Source organism: Phoca vitulina, unplaced genomic scaffold (genome assembly GCF_004348235.1).
Source record: "Phoca vitulina isolate PV1807 unplaced genomic scaffold, GSC_HSeal_1.0 scaffold25, whole genome shotgun sequence".
In the NCBI taxonomy this organism is placed as follows: domain Eukaryota; kingdom Metazoa; phylum Chordata; class Mammalia; order Carnivora; family Phocidae; genus Phoca; species Phoca vitulina.
Window position 1 is genome coordinate 45,658,037 of NW_022589728.1, and position 18,494 is coordinate 45,676,530.

Below are 18,494 nucleotides of genomic sequence, written 5' to 3' on the forward strand. Positions count from 1 at the left end.
CGAGAGAGAATAAATTGCAGATGGAGCTTTCCACAAATGGGTTTTCATGTGAAGGACCTTGGGGTTTTTCAATTAGGAATCTTCAAGATTCCCAGAGATTGCAACATCCTGATACTGAGAGGCAAACTACTGCAGAGATCAACACAAAATGGAATTGCACAAAAAAAGATAATGTGATGACAATCAAACTGAGAATTTCTGGCAGTTACTCCGATTCTATTAAGAAGAACTCAGTGCAAAAGAGAACTTAAAAAAAAAAATTGCCAGTAGGATAAAAGAATGAAACAAACTTGAATCATTTTGGACAGAATGAAAAATCAGAAGGGAACACAGAACATGTTAAGTAAAGCCAAAAGCAAACTACAAACTCAAGGGACAAAATATACTAGGCTTAAGAATAACTTGGGCCATTGCTTCAGGTATTTTAAACAAAACTGATTAATATAAAATGGAATAAAATAAACAATTACACACAAAAAAGAGTTACTACTACTTGGTTCAAGGAAAACTAAGCAACAAATAAGTATTTTATTTTGGTAAATTTTTGGATTCATTAAAAAAACTTCTGACAAAAGCAAAATATGTATTTAAACTAATGGAATCATTCAACCTCCAATAAAAATAATTTCTTGAAAGTCAATGAACAAAGAATAATTCAATGAGAAAAGCATGACTATATTAACATTTTTGGCTTTAAAAAACAAAAACAAAAACAAACAAAAACCTGTCTCACAAGGAAGTTAATCCACACTAACAAAACAAGAGAAATTGATCATGAAACCAGATCACTGAGGGATTATTTTACAATGAGAAAATCAACTGTCAAACAGGTTGGCTGTTTATGTTAGCCAGCCCATCACCTTAGAAAGCAACCCTTAAATGTCGAGGTTGCTTACAGTCAAATCAGGGAAATTAACTATGACCCCCGTGAATGTTCTCTCCGTGAGATCTATTAGGCTAATGAGGTGCTCACAGGAGTAGACCGTTCAGCATAGTGCTTCAACTGCGAGGTCAAGGTCAGCCTCTGCAACATTCTTTTTCTGGATGCTCTGCTGACTAATACTTCTCCTTGACGGGAACATACTTTCTTTAAATGTACCGGTACCTTCATTTTAAGTCTTGCTGGCCTGTGAAACCATTCCCTAGACAACTGCTCTGTTTTATTTACACATTGTTTTACACAATGATTTCATAGGTTCGGTTTCAGGAAGCAACCTTATTTTTAAGTTCCTCGGGTAAAGTGGAAATGGACAAGGAGACTTCATTGTTGCTCCAGTGAAATTTCTTAAGAGCTCTTTTTTTTTTTAAGATTTTATTTATTTATTTGAGAGAGTAAGAGAGAGACAGAGAAGGAGCAGGGGGAGGGGCAGAGGGCGATGGAGAAGCAGACTCCCCACTGAGCAGGGAGCCAGGCGTGGGGCTGGATCCTGGGACTCCAGGACCATGACCTGAGCCGAAGGCAGACGCTTAACCGACTGAGCCACCCAGGCACTCCAAAGAGCTCTTTTTTTTTTTTTTTTTTTTAAGATTTTATTTATTTATTTGAGAGAGAGCGAGAGGAGGGACGGGGCGGGGTGGAGGGGAGAATCCGAAGCAGACTCTGCACTGATCATGGAGCCCGAGATGGGGCTCGATCTCACCACCGCCCGTGAGATCATGACCTGAGCCAAAACCAAGAGTCAGATGCCTAACTGACTGAGCCACCCAGGCACCCCAAGAGCTCTTATTTATTTATTTATTTATTTTTAAAAGATTTTATTTATTTATTTGACAGAGAGAGACACAGCGAGAGAGGAAACACAAGCAGGGGGAGTGGGAGAGGGAGAAGCAGGCTTCCCGCTGAGCAGAGAGCCCGATGCGGGGCTCGATCCCAGGACCCTGGGATCATGACCTGAGCCGAAGGCAGATGCTTAACCAACTGAGCCACCCAGGCGCCCCCAAGAGCTCTTTTTTAAAAGCAAACTTGGACTGTACACACAGCATGCCTAGAAAGAAAGGATCACAGTTGAAGCTAGGTGATGGTATATGTAGGCTCCTTAAACTATTTTTATTTTTTTAAATGTTTTTAAATAAAAACACCTTGCTGGCAGTCATATAAAACTAATCAATGATTATCTATAATCAGGTTTATAATATGTTGCTAAGGATATAAAGATGCCAGTGAGTTCATTCAGTCATTCAGTAAATATTATTAGAGCATCTTTTATATGCCAGTTCCAGTTCTGAACACACAAGGTAAACAAAGCAGTCTTCTTGGAGCTTAAAGTCCAGTGGGGGAAAATGTTAAGGGTTAAACTTGGTATTTTAGTATTTAGCGTCTATAAAGATATTTGAAGATACTACAGTGAAAGATTAAACAAGGTGATAAAGAGATACTCCTTTTTCTAGAGACAATAACAAAGCAACGACCTTAGAAGTTAAGTCTAATTGCTGAATGGATGGCCTTAAGAAAGTATTCAATTTCTCTAAATGTTGGCTTCCTAATCTGTAAAATGGGGATAATACCAATATCTGCCTTTTAGGATGGTGAAGAATAAAATTATCCCTTTAAAGTGGTCACCACAGAACCTAATTGACAGTAAACATTAAATAAATGTCAGGTATAATGCTAATTATGGTTTAGAGAACTTCATATGCTGACTTCTTTGGAAACAAGAGGATTAAAAGAGGATCTTTGGAGATCCTTTTTTGGCTCATAATCCTATAATATTCAAAATCTGAAGACTGAATGTAGATAGCTGGTATAAGCATCAGGAACAGGAGAAACGAATGAATAACTGTAAGCTAGAAAGCTGGCTTCTATACGTGTTCTTCCTGAATTCACTAGCAAGCACAATAAAATGGGACGCAAGATGGGAACCCCGCTGATTCTGTGCTCAGTGATTCATAGTGCACAGGATTCCAAGCCTGACTGCTACTTGGGACACCATCTCTCTGGTAACAAAAACAAATAATGTAATAAAGCCTGAAGAGTAATTGCCCAGCACTCAAGAAGCAGCCTAATTATAAAGACACTGCAACTTACCATAAAGCTATGAAGAGGCACAGGATTTTCCACATTTAATCACCACCCCAACCTCACCCCTCACCCATGCCCATTCATCTTTCAGGAAACACAGCTTGATTCTTAATGCTGCTGCTGTATAAAGAAATAATGAGCTCTGTTAGTGCACCTGAAAATACACCATCAGCCTAGAAAGGGAGCACTTAGCTCACAGCACTTTAATGAAAATGTCAGGACCACCCTGAAGTATTTAAATCCTGTAAATGCCAAGGAAGGAGAAGAGCTAAACAATTAAGGTAATGGATGACAGCAAGCAAAGAAAAAAAACTAAGCTGATTATCAGAAAAAACTTCAACACCGCCTCTCTGTGCTGTAAGTTTTTTCAAAGGAATTTATGGTAACACCCAAGGTCTTGGTTACCTAAAATTAGCTCAAACTACATGGAGAAACATTGTCAGGACAATGCAAATTTTATGGGGATAGAGCTACATGGTCTCCTCTTTCTCAATCTTCCTAGTGTTTTCTGGAAACGTAGGCAAAAGAAGAGTACCTTCTTGAACCTTGATAGCATTTGGGTGGCAACACCTGTGTGTGCTTCGTTCCCCAAAGTGTTCCCACCATCGATCAGAGCCTCGTATGTACCAGATGTTTGATAGCTGTTTGTGTAAGTGTCAGTAAAAGTTTCTCGGCTAGGGAAAATTTGCTTGTAATTGGCGATCTAACAGCTATCTAACTTGCGTTGATTTTTTGCTTCCACAGGAATAGACAGAAATAGGAGCAAAGGAGTCAAATACATGGACATACCTGTAGACCCCTCAGGTGGGATTATGCTGCCCAAGCTGGTATGAACTTCATTTGGCTCCACACTGTGTCTAAGATCACCTAATGGGAAACTAAAGTGATTTGGGCCCAGAAGGAATGAGAAGGATAGCAACAAATAATTGCTGAATGAATATATTAATGAATTCTGCATTACTATCACATAACTTATGGCTTCCCTAAAAATACCAATGCATAATATAGGTCTGATGACATTTATTGACTCAGGTTTTGTGTCCTCTTTCTCTCGTGTGCAATTTTGCAAACCCAAGAGTAAGCCAGTGACGGTACTACAGACTCTGGGTAGGTAGAAGTAGTCACTTAGACTGATCTCTTTACTATGGTTTTGCATCCAGTGATTTCTTTGTAGGAAGGTACACACATAGGAGCAACAGAGTCACTCACTAAAGCATTAGGCCAGAATATTTCCAAGCTATCAAATTATTGAGTGGAGATGTCAGGAGAGACTTCCAAATGTCAAGATTTCATCTAGTTATGGTAAAAGATACTGAAAAGATTTGAGATTTAGTCTAAAGTTGTTGATCTGAATAAAACATGACATTATAATTTTTTGTTTGAAGTGTTGTCACCTGAAAGAAAGATTTATTTTGTAATTGCTTCACAGGGTCAGAATAAGACCAAAGGATGAAAGGTTTTGGCTCAAAAGTGAAAAAAAAAAAAAAAAAAAAAGGAAACCGTTCTTTTCCTCCTATGGGTATTTTAAAAGAAGCTGATGATTATTTTTTAAAAACAATAACCAAAAACACTAATTCAAAAAGATATACGCACCCCCATGTTTATTGCAGCATTATTTACAATAGCCAAGATATGGAAGCAACCTAAATGTCCACTGATATACGAATGGATAAAGAAGATGTGGGGTGTGTGTGTGTGTGTGTGTGTGTGTGTGTGTGTGTAATGGAATATTACTCAGACACAAAAAGAATGAGAGCTTGCTCTTGCAACAACATGGATGGGGCTAAAGGGTCTTATGCTAAGTGAAATAAATCAGACAGAGAAAGACAACTCCTATATGATTTCACTCATATGTGAAATCTAAAAAACGAATGATCAAACAATAAGCAAACAAAAAGACTCTTAAATACAAAAAACAAACTGGTGGTTGCCAGAGGGGAGGTGGGTGAGGGGATGGGTGAAATAGATTTAAAAAAAGGTTAGGAGCTACAAACTTCCAGTTATAAATTAAATAATTCACAGAGATGGAAAGTACAACACAGGGAATATAGTCAATAATATTGTAATCACTTTATATGCTGACTATACTTATCATGGTGAGCACTGAGTAATGTATAGAGTTGTCAAATCACTACGTGGTACATCTGAAGCCAATATAACACTGTATGTAAATTATACCTCAATAATTAAAAAAAAAAAAAAACAGAAAAAAACCAATAACCAACTGTTAGCCTGCTGGTGAAGAAAGAAGTAATTTCCAGTTAAGAACTTAATCACCAGTTAAGATGCTATTAATTTGGTTTTGTTTTAAATATAATTGAAGTACTTCAGTAATTATTTCTCTCCCCCACTAGAAAGTGAGCTCTTTAAGCAAAGAACTTTGCCCCAATCATCTCCGTATTTATAGAACCTTGCCTGGCACATAGCCGCTCTCAGTAAGTGTTAACTAGTAAGTAACAATATTGTCAAAGATATTCTTTAAAGGTTGTGATTCTATGAGGTATATTCTGAAACTCAGTAAGTTCTAGTACTGATTGAATGAATAGCTATGAATTTAGGAGTTGCTGTTCTTCCAGCCTATTTACTTGGATATCTTCAAATTCCTCTTTTCCTTCCCCATTGTCTAGGTAATTGAGAGAACCTTAAGTATTGACTCTAATAATGATAATGATATTTACTTATTCCATAGCGTGCTCTACAGTATACAGGCAAAACATATCTTACTGCACTTCGCTTTGCTGTGCTTTGCAGATACTGCATTTTCTTTACAAAGTGCAGGTCTGTGGCGACCCAGCCTGGAGCAAGTCTCTTGGCATCATTTTCCCGACAGCATTTGCTCACTTTCTGCCTCTATGTCACATTCTGGTAATTCTCACCATCTCCCAAACTTTTCATTATTACTATATTTGCTGTGGTGATCTGTGATCAGTGACCTTTGATGTTATTGTAATTATGTTGGGGTGACACAGACTGTGCCCAAGTAAGATGACGAACGTCATCGATGAATGTTGTTGGGTTCTGACCGCTCTACCACCCAGCCATTCCCCTGTCTCCTTGTTCTCGGGCCTCCCTATTCCCTGAGACAAAACAATTGGAATTAGGTCAATTAATAACCCTACAATGGCCTCTAAGTGTTAAGTAAAAGGAAGAGTCGATCAATGCAGCACACTTCATTATTGTTTCAAGAAATTACCACAGCTACCCCAACCTTCAGCAACCCCCACTCTGATCAGTCAGCAGCCATCAGTGTCGAAGACCCTCCACCAGCAAAAACATTAGGACTTCCTGAAAGCTCAAATGATGGTTAGCGTTTGCTAGTAATAAAGTATTTTTCTCAGAGAGAGAGAGAGAGAGAACAAGCAGGGAGAGTGGCAGGCAGAGGGAGAGGGAGAAGCAGGCTCCCGCTGAGCAAGGAGCCCGATGTGGGGCTCAATCTCAGGACCCTGGGATCGTGACCTGGGCCAAAGGCAGCCGCTTAACCGACTGAGCCACCCAGACACCCCTAGTAATAAAGTATTTTTTAATTAAGGTATATACATTGTTTTTTAGACATAAGACTATTGCACACTTAATAGACCACGGTGTAGTGTAAACATACTTGAATATGCACTGGGAAACCAAAAAAATTCATTGGATTCTTTTATTTTATTTTAATTTAATTTAATTTAATTAGAGAGAGAGAAAGAGAGCATGCAAGTGGGAGGGGACGAGCAGAGGGAAAGGGAGAGAATCTTAAGCAGGCTCCACACCCAGCACAGAGCCCCAATGCAGGGCTCGATCTCACAACCCTGAGATCATGATCTGAGCTGAAATCAAGTCACCCACTTAACCGACAAAGCCACCCAGGCACCCCTCGTTCGACTCACTTTATTGTGATATTTTCTTTATTGCAGTGGTATGGACCAAACCTACAATATCTCCAGGTATGTCTGTACTACAAAATATTCCCACCTACATTATCTTATGCCATCCTTACAGACGTCCTGTGAAGTAGACATGAGAACTTTTATAGGGTAAAGGAGGTGAAGTGCAGCATTGAAATCAGTTCTGCATCTCAAGTTTGAGCTTAATTTTGTTCCTAGCTATGAAACTTCAGCAAGGTTAACATTTCAGAGATGTAGTTTGTTTTTATCTATTAAAAAAATAGGATAAAAATACCTCGTATGTTTACTGTGGGTATTAGAAAATATATGACTGCTTCCTTTTCCGGTATGCTGACAGGCTAGATTAGTTGAAAATCCTTTCTCTATAAAATACCTAAAATATAACAAATATTCTTTTAAATGTATGGCTGAGATAATAAGGAAAACCAGCAGGGGCCAAAATTAAGTAATATACTAAAAATCAGGGTGATAAGCATGAGCTGACAATAGGACTACCATGGGGCAAACCAAGAGTGTGGGTTATAAGAGCCACTGGGTACAGGAGACAAGTCCTTGGGCCCTCACTAGGTGGAAAAGTTATACTAAGAGCCATACATACACCAAGGTCCTTGAAGGGGCATACACAATGTGAAATGCAGAATGGGAAAAAAAATATATGCATGTGTATATCTCTATCTCTGTCTCTATCTCTGTCACTACCTATATCTACATTGACCAGACCTAGGAAACAAAAACAGAAGCTTGCTTGCCCTGGCCTAGACTCCATGCAAAAGAATTCAGGATTCATTATTGTAAATTTACCATCTTGTGGGTTGGGTTTTCAAGATTACACTTGGCAAATAAGGAAACTCCAAGATGAGAAATCAGCATTAAAAATGTGCCTAGCATAAGCACCATAGGTAAAAACCTCCCTAAACAGCTCATAATTCAGACTTACATATAAGAAGGAATGCAACATGTCGGCAAAAATAATAAATAGCAAAATTAGTTCTTCCAAAAACTACAAATCATAGAATTATTGGATGCTGTAGCAGTCAGACTCTCAGTGTCTCCTAGTGTTCATGCCCTTTTGTAATTCTCTCCCCCTGTGTAGGCATATAATGCATGGCTTGCTTCTGACCAATAGAATACAGTAATAGTGATGAGATATATGTGACTATGTGTATGCGATTACATTACACACAATGGTAATGCCTGTCTTGCTAAGAAACTGCCTCCCTTGCTGGTTTTGGAGAAGTAAGCTGCCATGTTGTGAGCTGCCACCATGGAGGGGGCCACACTATATGGCACAGAGCTGGGGTAGCATCTAGCTGACAGCCAGTGAGAAACTGAGTTCTCCTCCAGTGGCTGCAAGGACCCTGATGCTGCTGACAACCATGAAGCAGATCCTTCCCTGTGGGACTACAGATGAGAAACTAGCCCTGGCCAACATCTTGATTTACAGCCTTGCAGAGGACCCAGCAAAGTTGTGCCCAGACTCCTTATCTATATAAACTGTGAGATAATAAATATGTGTCATTTTAAGCCACAAACTTATGGTAATACTGTCATGCAGGAATAGATAACTAACATAGCTACAGACTATAATATATGTTTAAAATGTTTAAAGACATAAAAGAAGAAATAAAAACATGAAGGAAAAATGAGACAAAAACATCAGAGAGACTTGAAAAACACAAGTAGAATAATAATAAAAAAAATAATTCTTAAAATAACTCAATGGATGGGTTAAATAGCAGATTGAAATCTGCTGAAGAAACAACATATGAACTGGAAAACAGATCAAAGGAAATATATCTATTTCAATTTACCACATGCAACACAGATACTAAAAGAGAGAAAAAGGGGCACCTGGGTGGCTCAGTCAGTTAAGCATCTGCCTTCAGCTCAGGTCATGATCCCAGGGTCCTGGGATCAAGCCCCAAATCGGGCTCCCTGCTCAGTGGGGGAGCCTGCTTCTGCCTCTGCCCCTCACCCCACTTCTAATCTCTCTCTCTCTCAAAAAAAAAAAAAAAAAAAATACAGAAAACCTTGAGAGATTAAGAGAGATATAGGATTGACAACATTACCAGACAGGGAATCCTGAAGGAGAGAACACAGAAAAGACAAGTAGAAAAACTGAAGGAAATAATGGCTGAGGATTTTCCAGAATTGATAAAAGACATGATTCCTCAGATTCTAGAAGCAACTTCGACCCAAGAAAGATAATTATGGTAAACACACTGACGTGCAATATGGAACACTGAAGTTTAAGAGAAGATTAAAAATCAAACGATGAGAAAAAGCAAAGGGGCAACAGGAGACTCCTCAAAAAGAGCAATAGAAACCCTAAGACAGTAGAATAATATCTTCAAAGTGCTGAGAGAAAATAGTCAACCTATAATTCTATATTCAGTCACATGACCGATGAGAGAATTTAAATAAACATTTTCAGACAAATAAAATCTGATTTTTTACCACTAGTAAATCCTAATGAAAACCCTACTAAAAGATATTCTTCAGAAATGAAACCCAAAGGAAGGAATATGATGCAAAAAGCAATGATAAGCATGAAATCTGTGTGTGAATAAATCTACACAAACATCAATGGTATCAAAACAAAAATGATGATAGCTACTTGGTAGGTATATAAAAAAAATTTAAATGCCATACAAAAATGATATGTAAAATGGGCAAGGTGTGGTGGAATTAAAGTGTTCTAAGATCCTTAAGTTATTTGAAAGGATTAAGATAATGATTAATTGTAGACTTTGTTAATTTGGGTATGCATGTTAAAACTGTAAGGGTGAAAAGAGAAATAGAATATGTAACTTCTAAAACAGTAGAAAGAAATAAAATGTAAAGCATTATTACCACCCACATTTTATAGGACATGAAACTGAGGCTTATTAAACTGACTGACTTGACTAAGTTTACCCAGCTAAGAACTAGCATAATAATAACAGCATGTGATGTAAATTCATTTCTTTCAACTCCAAGTCTGTGATTTTTTTTTTCCCTTCTATGTCATATACCCTCTGATCTAGGTGATACATGTTCCATTGAATAAGGCAAAAAATCTCACATTGCTGCAAGAATATCTTTATATTAAATAGCACTTTGTAGTAAAAATAAGCAAATCCTCTTATTCCTCTTTTCCATTTCATTCTTACCTACTCTCTCCACTCATTAATTCCTACATTCTCCAAATAATTTTTCTCCTGGGCTCTAATTTTTACTGTTTTTTTCTCTCTTCCTCTTTCCCACTTAAATATGTATGTGATTAATAAGAATAAGTGTGTGTACATGTGTGTAAACATGTGCAATATTTATGATCATACTTGTTTGCTTATTTCAAAACAAATTCTCAATGTATATGCTGTAGAGAGTGGTAAATTCTAAATGCCTAGTTTTTGCTGGAATGCGCTTTGTTTGAAAGATTTCTACAAAGATGAAAGACGTCATAAAAGACAGTGGTACCCAGATCTCCTTCATTCTTTTGTAGTACTCTATCACTGAAGCAAGTATGTAGTATCAAAAAAGCAGTAGGACTATCTGTGGCAACAATCTAGGCTCCAAATCTTAGCAGTGGTAGATAGTCCCCTGGAAAACTGTTAATAGAGTCAAAGACTTTACCTCTGCACTAGGGTAAGTGACTCCTTTTCTCCTTGCCAAGACCATTTCAATTGGCTTCTAACTGCACTATTCTATCTTGAAGCCATGCAGTAAAATCTTCAGGATGCGCCCTAGGCTGCAGTTCAAGCTCTTGGAATACTACTCTTGCTAAGTCACTGTCACTGGTTCCACATCTAGTCTGCCTACTTCTGCAATATTTTATGAGGCAAAACTTCAAGGTATGTAATTTGCTTACTATCATACAGAAAAGCATGTAAGTCCCTTGGAACCAACTCTTGGTCTCCTACCATATAGCGTGTCAGATGTATAAAAACAATTTTATATTGTTCACAGTGCCTTTAACATGATGCCAGCTGATTACATTCTACCATTGGCATTATTGATCCAAATATCTGTATTGTAAATATACCCTTGAAGAAAGCCGTACAGCATTTGTATTATAAAGAAATGAATGCTATTTCATACTGTGAGGCAATTCTTATATCTGGAGGCACAGAAATCTTGGATAATTAAAACCTAAACCAATCTAGACCATTGCTCTATTAACCAAAAAATAAAGTAACCATAGATGTAAAAAGCAAACAAGCCAAGAAAAAAAAAATCACATGACTTGCTCCTTCAATTTCCCTCTATTAACCTGAAGGCAACTCTCTCCATTGTTCCCCCCTCCCTCCTGCTGTGACTCCCCAAAAGATAACCTAGGGAAGAATAAGTGAAGTCATATGGTATTTATCTCTCTGTCTGACTTATTTCACTTAGCATAACACCCTCTAGGTCCATCCTTATATATGGAATCTAAAAAACAGAACAAATGAACAAATGACAAGAAAACAGATTCTTTTTTTTTTTTTTTTAAGATTTTATTTATTTGACAGAGAGAGACACAGTGAGAGAGGGAACACAAGCAGGGGGAGTGGGAGAGGGAGAAGCAGACTTCCCGCAGAGCAGGGAGCCAGATGTGGGGCTCGATCCCAGGACCCTGGGATCATGACCTGAGCCGAAGACAGACGCTTAACGACTGAGCCACCCAGGCGCCCCGACAAGAAAACAGATTCTTAAATACGAAAACAAATTGGTGGTTGCTAGAGGGGAGGTGAATGGGGACATGAATAAAACAGATAAAAGCAATTAAGGGATATACAAACTTCCAGTTATAAAATAAGTCATGGTGATGAAAAGCACAGCATAGGGAATATAGTTATTAATGTTGTAATAATGTTGTTTGGTGACAGATGTGACTACACTTACAATGATGAGCACTGAGTAATGTACAAAATTGTTGAATCACTATGTTGTACACCTGAAATGAATCTAACATTGTATGCTAATTATACTTCTATTTTTAAAAAAAAATTTTTTTTTTTTTTTTTTAAGATTTTATTTATTTATTTGAGAGAGAGAGAATGAGAGACAGAGAGCATGAGAGGGAGGAGGGTCAGAGGGAGAAGCAGACTCCCTGCCGAGCAGGGAGCCCGATGTGGGACTCGATCCCGGGACTCCAGGATCATGACCTGAGCCGAAGGCAGTCGCTTAACCAACTGAGCCACCCAGGCACCCCTAAAAAAAAAAATTTTAGAAGATAATCTAGAGGAGGATAAAAAGCTTTCAGACCTTGATGATCCCCAAACAGAATAATCCATCTCAGAATAACCAAAAGTTGGTTGTATCCTGTTTCACAATACTTCTATAGCGGGTAGAATAATTTCATTACTAAGAACTAGTAAGTCTACCAAACTTAAATAGAATTTCCATCTGTACAAGTGCATGGAAATATGGTGACTACAACAACAACAAAGAACCCACTTGATGGATCAGCCAAAGATGTTTGGAGGAGTGGGCTTTGCAGTAGTGAAAACATAATAAATAACAGATGGTACTTTTCCAGACAGGAGCAATAGGCCAGGGGGAGGAGGATATGTAGAGACCCACAGGTCAAGGATGAACAAGCGAAAGAGCCCACTGTGTGGTCTCAAAAAACGGTACTGGCAAATTAGAGCTATAATTTCATGATCGCATTGAGCCAGATCTGGGCTAGGTAGCAGCTGAAGCCCTTGTTCTCATAATAAAAAGTACAAAGCTCTGTCAGCTGATTTACAAAGCATAGTTATTAACACCTGAGTCCGGGTGGTGGGAGGAACAACAAACATCCAGCAGCTCTCTGAGATCCTGAATAAGAATATAAGGTAATACACGATATGACAAAACTATCTCTGCATCATCTGGGGAGAGGTTCTCTGGAATGGGGTTATTCCAGCTTATGAGAACCACTTACGTGGTGAACAAATATAGAAGTGATTAGCAGTTTTCTAGGCTTGAAGACTTCTCTCCATAAAAGATCATAAGATCCTAGGGCTCCTGGGTGCCTCAGTCAGTTAAGCATCTGCCTTGGGATCAGGTCATGATCTCAGGGTCCTGATATCGAGCCCTATGTCGGGCTCCCTGCTCAGCAAGGAGTCTGCTTCTTCCTCTCTTTCTGCCCTCCCCCCTGCTCATGCTCTCTCTCTCTCAAATAAATAAATAATTTGAAAGAAAAAAAACATCACAAGATCCTAAGAATAAAAAACTGAAAAGATTAAGTGAGCTTGAGTCATAATTCTATTCTCTTTCCTTCCCCCTCAAAAGAGGCCACTCTCTCGGTTTCCCTTTGCAGAGAATCCTCTGTTCTTCCTCCTCTATTTTGCTTCGGCATGGTCTTGAGATGTTCTTTCCTCCACCTCTGTCTCTGTCTTACGTGGTGTGTAGTACAGAAGCATAGGGGATGACATGGAGCCTACACCACAGAGTCAACATCATTTCCCGCCCTCTAGAAGGTCACCAGGCTGAGTATGTCCAACAGTTGATTCCTACAGTAAGCTCAGAGAATAGCTCTGGTCAGTGTCTCTGTTCCCCATCACTTCAATGATTCATGACAAGTCCTCTCTCAGGGTTCTCTTTTAAGTCACTCACAACCAAACCAAAAAGGCATAAATTACAAAAAATATGGGATGTCCTTTATTGGCAGAACAAGTACTTGCCAGCAGAGAAAATAAAGCAAACCAAATAAAATAGATAAAATGGAAACCCACAAATCAGACTATAAAACAATATTGTACTGACATTTAAATGAAGTAATCCCATGGCAACAATTTAACTGCTGCCTTTTTGCCTGTAGTCCCAGATTTCTCTTGTTTGGAGCTGGACACAACTTTTTCATTTTTTTGTGTACTTAGAGCTGCACATTGAACCAACATTATTTACTACTTACTTGGGCTTGTTTGCATACTTTAAAAGGGTGAAGTGTTTCTTGGTAGAAAAGCTGATGATAAGCCTGTAGGTCAAACCAAAAGTACACACTGTTCTTCCACAACTGTAGGTGGAAAAAATACATAAATCATTACCACCCAATTATTAAAGCTCTACAAAGCTCTAATTTCAAATATAAATAATTGTTCAGCTCCTTGGTGTTACCATAAATCAGGTTCAATTTAAGATGGTCTTATCTTCTAATACAAACTGGCAGCATACAAAATATTTACTGGTATTGTCACTAAAATATTATATTTTTGCATGTATGCCTCTTACATAATTGGCCATTAAAATAGGAAGCATGCTAGTTAACAATTAAAGAGTAATCACATATTTCTGGCATGAAACCAAAATCTGGAGGTATTTTGATATATATGGACAAATGTATATCATACTGAAACCAAACACTACTCTAATAATTGAGCCAGTGAAATATTTTACATTTGAGCAAAATGAAAACAAAACAAAACAAACTGGCAATGAGTTTTCCACTATCCATTGCAACTTCTAATTGTTAGAGTTATTAAAAATGAAAATTAAAGGATTGATAGACATCAACTCTGAATTTAATATATATTACATCAAAACAAAATTACATGAGAATAAAATATTGTTAATAATGCAAGTCAAGGGGCGCCTGGGTGGCTCAGTCAGTTAAGCGTCCAACTCAGTTTCGGCTCAGGTCATGATCTCAGGGTCCTGGGATCAAGGCCCATGTCTGACTCCATGCTCAGTGGGGAGTCGGCTTCAGGATTCTCTCTCTCCCTCTCCTCCCTCTGCCCCTCCCCTCTGCTGGCACGCTCTTTCTCTCACTCTATAAAATAAATAAATAAAAAATATTTTTAAAAAATTAATGCAAGTCAATCCTTTACTTTTCTTTGTAATTCTAGTAGGACAGTGAACCAAGAGAATTATAACTGAGATGTTTACATTTTTACTAAATATTTAGCATAAAATTTCTTACCAGAAGAAATGGGAATTTTAATATCAAATATAATTATTTGAGCATTGAATTATTTCAACTTCTCTTAGTTTAAAATGAGGTAAAGTCATAAAATTAGATTTAAAATCATTATTTTCTACCTTGTTTCCTGAACGTTCACAGAATTTAGTAAAGAAGAATCCAGCTCTATTTTCTACATACAAAGTCTGCAACAAATTTTCCATGTCAAATCCTCCCAAGGCACTATCTGCCATGGTTTTAACCTAGATAACAAAACAGAAGTCCATGATCCACCCAAGAACATGGTGATTTTTTATGACACTGTACAACAGGGTTTCATAAATTCTGCCAGGCTGTCGTTTTCCTGCTGGACTTTTGATTTTATTTTTGTACCATGTAAGTAATTAATGCAGTATGTTTGCATATAACTGTCACTTAGGAGTCATTTATGGAAGCAACTATAGCAGCAGACTTCATTCTATTATAAACCAATCTGATTTCAAACTTAATGTTAGGGTAACTTCTCAACCTCTATTATTTTCATGTTTCAGGCACAGCGATACCATTTTAGGAGTCTTCCAAATCTCTGTTGGTGGCCTCGTTCCTACATATTTACTGTTATTTTAGCCTTGAGGTAATGCTATAATGGCTACAAGAGAGTTATAAAAAGAACCATCCTCAAGGTCTCTCAGTGCTGCTCATTAAATGTCCTCAGGGGGCCCCTCCTTGGATAGTCTCACTCTGTACAGGTCGTGGCCTTCAGAATGTAAATGGTAATGTAAGTTCTCACAAAACTCTGTTATTTTGGGGCCTCTCTGCCAATAAAGCTGGCAAGCCTAATACCATTCTTGAAACACAGAAATTTGGCTACTTCCCCAAGCATAAGAGTGACTTTAGAATATGAAAAGGCATCCACCGTTCACAGGAACTCTGGCATTTGCTGTATGGAACTCAGACTTCTTTGTAATCTTAAGATAACTGTGGCGTGAACAATTTAAGGCATTGTTATAGCGTCTCTCTGCCTCTCTCTTTATCCCCCTTCCAAACATATTCTAAAGTGAGAATTTAATGTTTTTATGATGTTTAACTGTTGGCATTCCAAAAACTACAAAATATATATTATTTTGGTAGGGAAAAAAGCCCTGGTTGGAAGAAAAGGAGAACTGTTTGCTTAGAATAAAATAAAAAGTTATACAAAATTATAGCTAAGTGTTCAGACTATATTGGGACTACCAAAGTTTCTACCTAAAGTATAATCCTTAGGGAATATAAAACTGTCAACCACAACTGGTGTAGTAAATCCACTTTATGAAGGTAGCCACACACTGGAAATACTCTGCTTTATAAAAATTGTTTCCAAAACATAACATCAAACATTATTTTTTATCAAATGTTAGCAATTTAATAAAAATAATAGATGGTCTTATTTTGTATCTAAGGCATTCTCACACCAAAACCGGAAGACAGTTGTTTTTGAAAATAGTAATCAATGGAGTATATACAGCAACATGGTACGACAAAAGGAAACACAGATAAAAATTTTTGTATACAAATCTTCTTGGAAAGAAAAAATAAAGTGTATTGTTTAGTAGAGAAAAAAATACTATGGTAAATCAATAAAAGTTCTCTAAAATCAGGGGACATTGGTCAGTTAAATGAAGAGTCAGATAAATCAGTTCTCAAAATACTTACCAAAGGTTCTTCTGTGTAGGTGTATCTTCTATCCAGCTGGGGCTTCAGACATTCAGAAATGTCAGTGAAAGATGTTAAGCGAATAATTTTGCTGCTTTCTGACCTGCGCCTCAACCTAAATTATAAGGATAAGAACGCATTGATCAATATATATTGAGCACCTTTGGTATACGTGGCACCAAATCTTAGGAGTGCATCTGAATGCTGGGAGAGAACAGGGGAAGAAAAAGTACAAGTATCAGGTCCAGCCTTTAAGAAGGGGCTGAGAGGGACAGCTGAGTGGCTCAGTTGGTTAAGCGTCTGCCTTCGGCTCAGGTCATGATCCTGGGGTCCTGGGATCGAGTCCCGCGTCGGGCTCCTTCCTCGGCGGGGAGCCTGCTTCTCCCTCTCCTTGCCACTCCCACTGCTTGTGCTTTCTCTCTCTCTCTCTCTAATAAATAAATAAGATCTTTAAAAAAAAAAAAAAGAAGAAGTGGCTGAGAAAATGAAGTACAGTCCTCAATAAAGACAACTCTCTATAAGATTAATTGCTGGTTGAATGAATTCAAGAATATAGATGTCAGATGACTGGGATAGGTAACAATGAGAAGTCCCTTTGAGCTATATTAGTAATTAAAGAAATGAGATTTTCCCTGAAAAATGGGTAGGAGATGTATTGTGAGTGTGTGTGTGTGTGTGTGTGCGTGCGCACGTGTGTGTTTAGGGGTCCTTTATTTTTTTTAATTTTATTTTATTATGTTATGTTAATCACCATATATTACATCATTAGTTTTTGATGTAGTGTTCCATGATTCATTGTTTGCATATAACACCCAGTGCTCCATTCAGTACGTACCCTCTTTAATACCCATCACCAGGCTAACCCATCCCCCCACCCCCCTCCCCTCTAGAACCCTCAGTTTGTTTCTCAGAGTCCATAGTCTCTCATGGTTCGTCTCCCCCTGCAATTCCCCCCACTTCATTTTTCCCCTCCTACTATCTTCTCTCTTTTTTTTTAACATATAATGTATTATTTGTTTCAGAGGTAACAAATGTGCTTCATCAGTCTTACACAATTCACAGTGCTCACCATAGCACAAACCCTCCCCAATGTCCATCACCCAGCCACCCCATCCCTCCTACCCCCCACCACTCCAGCAACCCTCAGTTTGTTTCCTGAGATTAAGAATTCCTCATATCAGTGAGATCATATGATACATGTCTTTCTCTGATTGACTTATTTCGCTTAGCATAATACCCTCTAGTTCCATCCACGTCATTGCAAATGGAAAGATTTTGGGTTTTTTGATGGCTGCATAATATTCCATTGTATATATATACCACATCTTCTTTATCCATTCATCTGTTGATGGACATCTTGGCTCTTTCCATAGTTTGGCTATTGTGGACATTGCTGCTATAAACATTGGGGTGCATGTACCCCTTCAGATCACTACATTTGTATCTTTGGGGTAAATACCCAGTAGTGCAATTGCTGGGTCATATGGTAGCTCTATTTTCAACTTTTTGAGGAACCACCATACTGTTTTCCAGAGTGGCTGCACCAGCTTGCATTCCCAGGTGCCCCTTGACTTGCATTATTAACAATATTTTATTCTCATGTAATTTTGTTTTGATATAATATACATTAAATTCAGAGCTGATTTCTATCAATCCTTTAATTTTCATTTTTAATAACCCTAACAATTAGAAGTTGCAATGGATAGTGGAAAACTTATTGCCAGTTTGAATTCCCACCAACAGTGTAGGAGGGTTCTAGAGGGGTTCGTTACATGGGGAGAATAGTGAGCAATATGTGAAAGTAGGTAGGGAAAGCCTTGTTTAAAAGGTTGCAAGTTAACTAATTTGCTTAGGGCAAGAGGACACTAACAGTTAAGTAAACACTATATAACACATACCAAACACTGTGCTAAATAAAATTCACATTATCATATTTAATCCTCACAACAGGTGGGATTCATAAGGATTTATATGTGGTAGTGTGGGGTGAGATAATGGAAGACTATGGAGCTAGACTAATGGCTTTAGACATTATCTTTTTATATTTTCTTATCCA

At 38.0% G+C, this 18,494-nt stretch overlaps 1 protein-coding gene across 1 annotated transcript in view; it reads right to left on the reverse strand.

The window, feature by feature from the left end:
• Positions 1-18,494, reverse strand: part of RGS22 (regulator of G protein signaling 22) — a 118,639-nt gene that overhangs the window by 39,544 nt on the left and 60,601 nt on the right. The window contains exons 12-14 of the mRNA XM_032421902.1: positions 16,439-16,553; positions 14,887-15,009; positions 13,763-13,864 (exon numbers count right to left, since the gene is read on the reverse strand). Of these exons, the coding sequence (XP_032277793.1) occupies positions 13,763-13,864; positions 14,887-15,009; positions 16,439-16,553 (340 nt within the window). The remainder of the gene's footprint in view (positions 1-13,762; positions 13,865-14,886; positions 15,010-16,438; positions 16,554-18,494) is intronic.